The 10085-nt window shown below is 47.9% G+C and overlaps 1 protein-coding gene across 2 annotated transcripts in view; it reads right to left on the minus strand.

Moving 5' to 3' along the window:
* Positions 1-403: 403 nt before the first annotated feature.
* LOC139606599 (CXXC-type zinc finger protein 5-like) overlaps positions 404-10085 on the minus strand; it is a 14893-nt gene continuing 5211 nt past the window's right edge. The window contains exons 1-4 of one of the 2 annotated variants that reach the window (XM_071458856.1): positions 8687-9485; positions 8256-8472; positions 6415-7467; positions 404-4326 (exon numbers count right to left, since the gene is read on the minus strand). In XM_071458856.1, the coding sequence (XP_071314957.1) occupies positions 4279-4326; positions 6415-7467; positions 8256-8372 (1218 nt within the window). In that variant the 5' untranslated portion in view covers positions 8373-8472; positions 8687-9485 and the 3' untranslated portion in view covers positions 404-4278. Of the gene's footprint in view, positions 4327-6414; positions 7468-8255; positions 8473-8686; positions 9486-10085 lie in introns of those variants that run through there. The other variant, XM_071458855.1, reaches the window with a different exon arrangement.

Raw genomic sequence — 10085 nt, forward strand, 5'->3', positions numbered from 1 at the left:
GTTTGTGTCAAAATTACTGGGCTGAAACTCTGCAGAGCCCCCCCCCCCCCCCCCCCCCCCCCCCCTCTCTCTCTGGCCACGCCCACATTCTAGAACACTGGTGGTGGGCCATTGTTAGCGCTGTTGCCAGGCAACACGGCGCACCGTCGTCAGGGACAACCAGCCTCTCTGTCTTCTCTCCCCCTCTCTCTGATAGCAACACCATTACTGAGATGACAAGCCCACACACACACACACACACAGCTTCCATCTTGTGGCAGCACGGTGGCAGAAAAATTTCACACAAACACACAAAACATATTGTTCATTTTCATACCCTCACACACACACACACACACACACACACACACACACACACATCATTACACACAGCACTGAATGATGCAATCACCTGACATCCATATTCCTCCACTGTGTGTCTGTCACACACTCACAGCTAATCTTTGAAATGCTTTATTATAATTCAGCACATGAAGAGGTCACAGAGACAGAATACATGAGAAGGACAGACACACAAAACCAACGTCCCCTTTTCCCTGATCGCCGCACCCCGCCCTCTGAAAAAGGGGACGTTTGATTTTAGTTCCCACAGAGACGGAGGGGAACATTTTCCTCATGATACTCAAAAACTGAAATTAACAAATCTCAATGAAAGTAAAAGAAAAAAAAGGTTTCCAACTTGTCTGTGTGTGCAGGTAGTTTGACACGATGAAGGAGCAAACTGGAGTCAGTGAATCAAAAACGATTCATTCTGGTAACATTAATGACGGAACCAAATTGAATGGTAATCCCTGGTGTGTGAATATTTTTGACGCACAATTGTTGAGACATTTTTCTCTGAAACAGAAATCGTGCTGCTCCGAGCGCTGATGAGTTACACTTCAAAAACTCAACACCAACTTTCCCAGAACTATGTCCAGTTGTCCTGGGTGTAGATCCCTGTGCAGTTAGCAAACATGGCTACTCCAGAGGGCTCCTGTGTGACTTGTCCCAGTTCAGGGGTCACGTCCCTGAAGACCTACTGCATCACAGCGGCGTGATAAGGCCGGTTCCTTTTCAAAGGCTCCTTCTAATGCAGCCAAGACATGCAGCTTTCTTTCCCTGGGCAAGGTGGAGCCTTCATGGCCCAAACTATCCCATGATTCATTGTGCGCCGGTGATGAAAGCGAACAACACTGACAGAGAGCCTGAGGATCACACTGTTAACTGTCAGTATTGGGTTTCAGCTCAGTTCCACAGCTGACGGTACAACTGTACCAAGGGCCTTAAAACTTCAAGTTACTTGTGGCCAAGGTTGCTAGGCGACAGGAGCCGTGCTTTACGGTCACTGCCGGTGACGCAAAGCAAAAATCCTCACATGGTTTTGCATGCTATGATGCTAGTTAGCATGCATCTCTCTCTAGACTGGAACACCGGCAGAACCACGTCATAACTCACTACCATAAATGTGTGTGGACTTTTTCTGACGCTGCACCACCAACAGTCAGCTGTTCACTGCCAAGAGACGCTGGCTCACACAGCAAATGAATGACTTCCAGTCACTTTGATGTTCTCGCCGCTTTCGGTCTGAACAGTTTGCCCTGATATTAAGTAAATGTACTTTTGTGCAAGTCCTTGTTTCCACAAAGTTAGCATGACCTGTGGAGTCAGCATCACCAACATCCATCTCATCAAAACAGTCTGAATAGCAACATCTTTTAAAACCTACAGCTGCTCATTTGATCAGCTGTCAGTTCGATTGGGCCCGAACTGTCTGGGCTGCCTCCGGTTTGGAAGGAAACAGAAAGTATTGACTGTCTGTCATTGGAAATGTGCTTGATTCTGTTCATTACATTTTTGTAGCAAAAATTTGGTTTTAACAGGTTTTTAATGAAAAGACTTGACTGATATTATCTCGTCACTAACACACCATGAGTAGGAATCTTTCTCCAGATGCCCATGAGTCTGATGCAACGCAGATCCGTCAGATTCCTCAACTTGCATCACGTTCATATTTAGAAACATCTGAAGTATTGTCAAACTGAGCATCATGAGCATCTCAAGAAAGTGAAAGTACATTCACTCTGGCCATCACCCTGCAAGAGAAATCACACCCAATCAAAATGTCAATACTGAACGTCTTTGTGTGTTTCAACAACATGTTGGTAAGTTATCTTAAAATCAGACACACAGACATGTTGGAAATGATGTGTATTTTTTGTGTGGAATGTTCAGATCTGATCTCTTTCAGTTCAGTTCGGTTCCCTTTAGTCCCGGGGTTCAGCTCAGAACCTCAGAGTAGGTTCCCACGCTGCAGTTAAACTGCAGGTGGATTCTCCTGTTGTTTTCTGGTGGTCATCATGTCGTACAATCTGCACTGATACAAGAGCAGAGAAGCTGGTTCTGAACTCTCTTCAAGGTCTGGGGACGTTTTCACAGATACAAACTTTAGAAATCTGAATGTTTGGGACTTGAGGTGCCAATTGAGAGCCAAGATTCAAAGTTGAACTGCACCAAAAACAAGGTTTTATAAGCAACACTGCTTTTTAGAAGATGGAAATTATAAACCTTCCACTGCCACTTTTTACACAAATACAAAAATACAACAAAGTGAGTTTTTCAGTCTGCTTCAGTCCATATAAAACCAAATGGAAGTGTGACTGCGCCCTGAGAACTTTCCAGTGAAATCCAGACAGATGAAATAAAGTCAGACGTTTAACTTCTCCTTTAGGCAGCGTAGTAAACTAGTAAATAAAAAAATCTTAACATCAGATTATATGAGAAGCAGATTAGCTGTGGACCATCTCGAGAGTTGAGAAACAGATCGTGCCGTACCAGCATGAACACAGCCCAGAAAAAAATCAGTCAAGGTGCCTTTAAAGTTCTTGAGGAGGAGGTAGACAGAAGAGACAGATAACAGTGATGTGGTAATTGTAGTCCTACTACGGTGAACTTGTAGTCCTTAGTAACAGTCCTGGATCACTTCCTGCTGAGGTCAGTGTGTACTCCCTCTGTGGTGAAGTTTTTCCTTTGAGGTTAACTTGTCGTCCGGTTTTGGTCAAACGTGATCGATTCTGTGGTTGAGGCCTGAATCTTCCTGGTTTGGCTGCGGCGGGGTGTATGGTTTGTGAGGAGGAGGAGCAAGAAGAGGCGGAAGACAGTTTGATCACAGACTGTGAAGGTTGTTGGAGAGATCACCTGCCATCTCACCACATCTTCAAGATGGTCGTGTGGTCTGAGCCTTTCAAAAGATTCTCTTCTCAGTTGTAATTACAGCTCAGGTGTTGACGTGAACTAGAGGTGTCCGGATCAAGTATTTTTGGCCATGACCCAAGTCCTTTAAAGGTCCCTTATTTTACTCTTCATCCTCTGTGGACTGAGCGCTTTGATACTTTCACAGTGTGGGACCCTTAACACTGAGTAGCTGCCGATGCTGAGTCTCATCAGAAACTTATATTCACTTAAATGTTGATTAAATATGGATCTGACAAATTGAAATAATAGCTGCAGATACAAAATCTGACACCTTATTTTTTTTCACGAGCTACTTTTGCTGGTTCAAAACTATTAAGTAAATTACTGAATGAATGACAGTTTAGCTGGACGTAGTGCGATCAGCTAGAGAAAGGGTGTATCACTCTGTTGGGGCTTGAAACACAGCAGAGTACAGGAAAGAAAGGATCATGGGATTTTGATTGGTATTGATTGATGTCGATCCGTACTATTGGCTCGGGCCATCTCTAGTAATTACAGTATTCAATATGACACGATCGCGTCCCAACTGGGTGAAGTAATTAATCAATACAAAACAGAGATAACAAAAATTGTGTCAATTGTTTCTCCAACTGCAGTGAGCACGGCAGCAGAAAAGAGTCAAGATGAATAACTGTAACCTGCTAGCTGTAGCCTTCTGCTAACATGTGCAAAGACAGAATAGTTTCTAGCCAGTTAGTTGTAGTTTTCTAGCGTCTGGACAACCTGTGTGTATCTACTGAAGAGCTGATTTAAAATTACCTGAAAACAAGTTCAGGAAAACAATCATGCTGATTGGCCAGTTCCTCACACTTCCTCCTTCCCCTTGTGACCAAACTGTCCCCTCGTCCTCTGTCTGCCGAGCTGGTTCCCTGCTCCAGTTGAGGTGGGATCTGTAGTCTTAAACTGTTATCCACACAGTATGAAATTGTAATCCTGTTGCAAAACATCTGGTTCGTTTCCAAAAATTTTAGTCCTTTGTTGATTTAGATTTGTCGTCCGTGTGTGAAGGTGAATCTGGCTGCGACTCTGTTGGTGGAGGGACGACTAGAAGAACCATCGAAATGCCTCGCCAGTCGGCACAGACGGCGGCCGCTAAGGAAAAGAGACAAAACAAGAACTCAGAGAGGGAGATGTATGTGTGTCTGTGTTTTAAAGGAGCTATATGTAAGTTTTGCTGTTGCTACATAGCTAACGTTAGCATCGACAGCTGTTGACTTACCAGTCTAGAAGAAAAGTTGCATGTTCAGCATCAAACTTTATTCCTTTACTCACTAAGAGCTGTCTCCAGTAGTGGAAAGCAACCCCATACTTTTCTTTGTATTTCTGTCACTTCTTTTTTTGAACTGAAGTTAGCATGCTAACAGCTAGCCCTGGCCTGTCTCAACACTTACCGATACCGAGTCACTGCAGTGTCTCATTTGCCCTGAAGAAGCATCTGCTCAGATGACGTATTTTAACCTCTCGTCTTGTAAACACAACAATGGCTGAAGCTCTGACAGGTAGGTGAACAGCTGTCAATGCTAATGTTGGCTATGTAGCTACAGCAAAACTTCCAAAATATAATACTACAGAATGTCTTGAAATAATGCTATGTGCATAATTGGATGGATGAATGGGTTATTTGGCGTGTCTCAGTTGGTGGAAGAACTGCTCTGATCTTTTCCTTACAGCAAACAGAAGCATCAACATCACAGGCTTCATCATCTTTATTTACAGTCTATGGTGTTTAAACTACAGGTGGGGCTGCTGGGTAGCTCGTGAACTCTCCCAGGGGGTAGTAAATGTTTTCCACCTCTCATTGGTTTTGGTGTCAATCCAGGGGTTGCACATGAAGGTGAAAGCTGGAAACCGCTTTGAGCCACGTTTCAAGGGCGAGTGTTTCATACGCAACAGGTTTTCAGGTTTTCAGAGAGCAATCACATCATGATTTATTTGGATTTCACTTTGATGTTAGTGGTCAGTTTGTTGTGGACTAATATTCTGTCAGAGGAGACACGGTGTCCTGTGACAGAAAACCAGACGGGCTTCGCTGCTCATCTCACAAAGTAAACTTTGTGATTCGCTGAGAGTCTGTTGGGTCGACATCAAAGAGGACCGAAAAGGGATGAGGCAAGAGTGTGAAACCACCTGCTAACACACACACACACACACACACACACACACTGAGCGCTGTCTGATGCATTCAGATACAAACATTCACATACATTGTAACACACACACACACACATAAAATGCTGTCACTTGCTGTTAGCCTCCACAGGTTCAATTAGCGTGTAATTGAGGAAGATTACAGCTGCTAATTCACTGTCTTACTAACACACACACACACACACACACACACACACGCACACACACTTCAATTCTTGTGTTCATACCACATGTGTGTGTTGATGGCGTGGGAATAATTAGTGATGTGGAGTTTGTGGAGATTCCCACAGAAAGTGGGAAAGTGTGTGTGAGAGAGAGAGAGATATATAGAGTCATCAGTAAGGTCGAATGCTGGTGTCAATGAATTATTGATCGCCACTAATTCTTATTGCACTCACTCACACACACACACACACGCGCACGAGCGCACACACACACACAGACACACACAGTAGTAGATCACATAAATATTCTCCTTTTCCTCTCTCTCCCTGGCTCACTTTATCACTTTGAATCAGTGGGGAGTGTGTGTGTGTGTGTGTGTGTGTGTGTGTGTGTGTGTGTGTCTTGGCGGGCTGCCAGACCTCAGCAGGGACCGAGCTCTCGCTTTTCACCACCCACCATCTGCACAGCACTCACAGACACACACACACATTCTCACACACTCACACTATCAGCAGGGTGAGCGATGCCTTCCAGCTCATGTCTCGCTGGCAGTGATCTGGGTTAAGTGAGCCAGGGTACACACACACACACACACACACACACACACACACACACACACAGACACACACACGCACGCACACACACACACACTCACCCACAAACACACACACACTCACACACAAAGACAGACACACACACACAAACACACACACACACAGGGACGGAGTTGGACATTTAGCTATTTTTTTTCGTATTTAATCTTTTCTGTAAACACTTGACATATTGAGCGTGTGTGCGTGTGTGTGTGCATGTGTGTGTGTGTGTGTGTGTGTGTGTGTGTGTGTGTGTGTGTGCGTGCATCCTCACCTCCAGCACCCCCCCTCCTCCCCCCGGTTTCTTCTTCAGCTCTTCACACTTCCTGAACTTGCAGATCTGGTGACCCGTCTTCCTGTTGCGGCAGGATGAGCAGACGCCGCAGTTGATCAGCCGCCTGCACGGCCCGCAAACGCCGCACCGCTTCCTCTTCCTCTTGGCCACCGCCCCAGATGACGAAGATGACGAAGATAAGGCGACGCCCCCTGCGGTCACCCCTGACGATGAGGGCGAAGAGGAGGAGGGGCAGGGGGAGGAGTTGGCATGCTGCTGGCAGTCCGTTAGCGCCCGCTGGCCGCCTGTCATCTGGAAGGCGCTGCCAGCATCTGAGATCCCGCCCCCTGCTGACCCCATCGCCATGACTATGACCCCAGGGGGTAATCCCAGCCCCCCAAGGAAGCTGCTACCCATCACCCCTCCCCCATTGCAGCTCCCACCCTCTGATAGGCCCATCATGTCCGGGTGGGTGTGTCCCTGTTTGTTCATGATGCTGCAGTCCGCACCGCTGTAGCCAGGGAGGAAGTTCCCGTTGCTAGGTGCCATGGGGTGATGGTGTGCCGCCCCCTGTGTGACAGGAAGTGATGAGGCAGTGTGTCCATGTTTTTCAGCTGCTCCCCCGTCGCTGCTCCCTCCACCTCCTCCTGCTCCCCCACCCGACCCCCCGCCGCCATGGTGCATGCTGGTACTGTGGTGGTGTGAGGCAGTCATGTGACCCTGCGTTGCAGGCGGATGGTGATGGTGGTGGTGATGCGTCGGCGCAGTAGCCACAGGTTTGGGCCGGCCCCAGAACATGGCCGCCGGGTGGTTCATGTTCACGTTCATATTGTCATGGCAACCCCAGGGCGCTGTTGCCATGGTGCCCAGTCTGGCAGCAGTGGGGGGGAAGATGGGGGTGGCAGCCGCCAAACGGGCCGCCAACTTTGCGGACTGAGGGAAGTTTGTGACGTTCATGTTCATGTTGACGTTGGTCTTGTAGAAGCTGGCAATGGACGAGCGGTAGCGGTCCATCTCGGTGGTGTAGTCCAGCATCGGAGCCAAGCTCGACACCTGCAACAAATACACCGTCAGCATCTGATGTCATCAATAGAAACACCTGGTCAACCCACCGTGATGTCACTGTGATGTCACTGTGATGTCACCCACTGGTTTGTGAAACCAGTGGGCGTAATTTGTCCGTCGCCATCTTGGTTTTTGAACCAGAAGAAACCATATTTGGAGGAGAAGGTGGAGCTGAGGAGGAGTGAGGGGCGGAGCTGACCTGCTCTGTCCTCTGTCCTGATTGTCAGGTTCAGTCTGTCAATCACACGGTAGCCCCGCCCTCATGCGTCCCCTGCTTTATGGTCTATTTTCCTCTAAATGGATCATAATTTAAAATGAACCTCATGTTGTGTTGAAGACTTGAAACTAGAGACTGAGACAGAAACTCATCAGGAAACGTTTCCTGAGGGAATAAATCAGAGAGAAGTGGAGACATTTTCACAGAGACGTCAACACAATCAGACTCTGTTTCCAACCAGTGGCGTCGCCCCCTGATGGTCGGTAGAGAGACGCAGCTTTAAGGCTCTTCAGGAGTCTACGTCCAGGTTCATCATCAGGCTGTGGTCTGACACATTTCCCAGAAGAAATACTTGAGGGAACGTGCTAGTGTCAGGGTTCTAGATGTGGTTTCTACATGTTTCCTGTTGATCTTATGTTTGCTCTGTGGTTGGTCTCCACCTCCACCTCTGCTCCACTGTGATAATTCTCGTCACTGCCTGAGACTCTTTTCACACTGTTGTTCATACGTCAGTCAGCATCACAACAACAAGCTCCTATCTGATACGGCGACGACTCACCTGTCCCTGTCCGCCGTAAACATGGTGGTTGGGGTGATGGTGGGAGGGGGCGGAGCTTCTTTGGAGCATCGAGGAGAGATCGCTCTCCACACACACGCCACTCGTCATGCCCGACATGACCTCACACACACTTCTGCGCACACATGCACGCGCACACACGCTTTCTCACAAAGGACGGCGGCGAGCTGTTAGTCCTGTGCGGTCGACTCGTTTTGCTCTGTGAATAAAAACAAGGACACAGATCGTGAAGACGGCGTGATGTCGCCGCAGGTGACCGGCGTCAGAGACAAGTTGTCTCCTACATAATCCTGCAGAACATCATGACAATATCTTGTTGATTCTAAGAATGAATCATGGCTTCACTTTTTAAATGTTGCAGAAAACACTCCTGAGCAAAACATCCACCAATGAAAATAAAAGACCCAACTGACATCACAGGCCACACAACTTCCTGTCGAAACCATGACTGAAGACAAAGGCACAAGAACAGACACTGAAGAACAGCAGCTGTTGGTAGATTTCAGCTTTTTCCTTTCATTGAAGACGAGTTGTTCTCTTCTTCTCCTGTGTCTTCAGACGCTTCATATCCCAGTGTCCCTGAGCAAAGGAGCACTGGATCCCAACCGGCAACCTGCAGACTCTCACAGCTACAGTTCAACATCACGTGGAGAGCAGGCGTGCGAGCTGCGTCGTCAAATTGCCTCCAGTCTTTCATCAGGTTTTGCAGCCAAAGTCGCCGCCAGATTGAACTCTGACCTCCACGACGCGTCTGACAGGAGTCAGGCGACAGTTTTACTGAAGAGAAGAAGAACGCAGGAAAAGTTCCAGGTCTGAAGATCTTCAGTTTCACTAAACCTCACAAACTGTGCTGTGTTTGACACACTGACCTCTGACCCCACTGCACTCACACGCACACACACACACACACACACACACACACTTGTACTTCTATCTTTGTGAGGACACTCATTGACATAATGCATTCCCTAGCCCCTTACCCTAACCTTAACCATCACACCTGAGTGCCTAACCCTGACCCTGACCCTAACCTTAACCTAAACCTAATTCTAACCATGACTCTAAAACCAAGTCTTAACCCTCAACATGTGATTTAAAGGTGTCTCAAAAAGTGAGGACCGGCCAAAATGTCCTCACTTTCCCAAAATGTCCTCACTCTGTTAGTAAAATACTTTTTTTGGTCCTTACTATGTAGCAAGTACAAGTACACACACACACACACACACACAGATGAACAAATGTGAGTGTAAAACATTCACTGGTTTTTGTAAATGTGTGTGTGTGTGTGTGTGTGTGTGTGTGTGTGTGTGTGTGTGTTTGCAGGAGGAAACACAGTGTGTGCAGCTGAGAGAGAGAGAACTACAGCACGAGTGTGTCTCTGCACTGAGCGCGTGCGAGCGTGCGTGTGCGTAGCCAGTGTGAAAATGTGTGTGTGTGTGTGTGTGTGTGTATCTTCTCGCCCCCCCCCCACCCCTCCCCCCGCCCCCCACCCCTCCTTCCACCCCCTCCACTCCCTCGAGGCGTAACTAATTACCCTGTCTGGTCAACCGGGGCCGGCGCGAGATCCGACAGAAGGTCACGGCGGCCGCCGGCCCCCCACGCGACACATTAACCCCCCTACCACCACCCTCTGCCCTCCTCTTCCTCCCCCCTCAGGCACAGTGGGAGGAAGGAGGAGGGGAGGGAGGGAAGTGAGGATGGAGGCTGGAGGAGGAGAGAGGAGGGGGGGGGTCAATCAGAAAAAAAAGGCAGATGCGATAAGAAGCGATAAATACCGTGAACACAGCATGCAGTCCGAGCGCGAGGAGGAGA

The sequence above is a fragment of the Trachinotus anak genome, unplaced genomic scaffold, assembly GCF_046630095.1.
Source record: "Trachinotus anak isolate AG129_WGS33_773 ecotype Australia unplaced genomic scaffold, CSIRO_AGI_Tana_v1 ptg000023l, whole genome shotgun sequence".
Taxonomy (NCBI): Eukaryota; Metazoa; Chordata; class Actinopteri; order Carangiformes; family Carangidae; genus Trachinotus; species Trachinotus anak.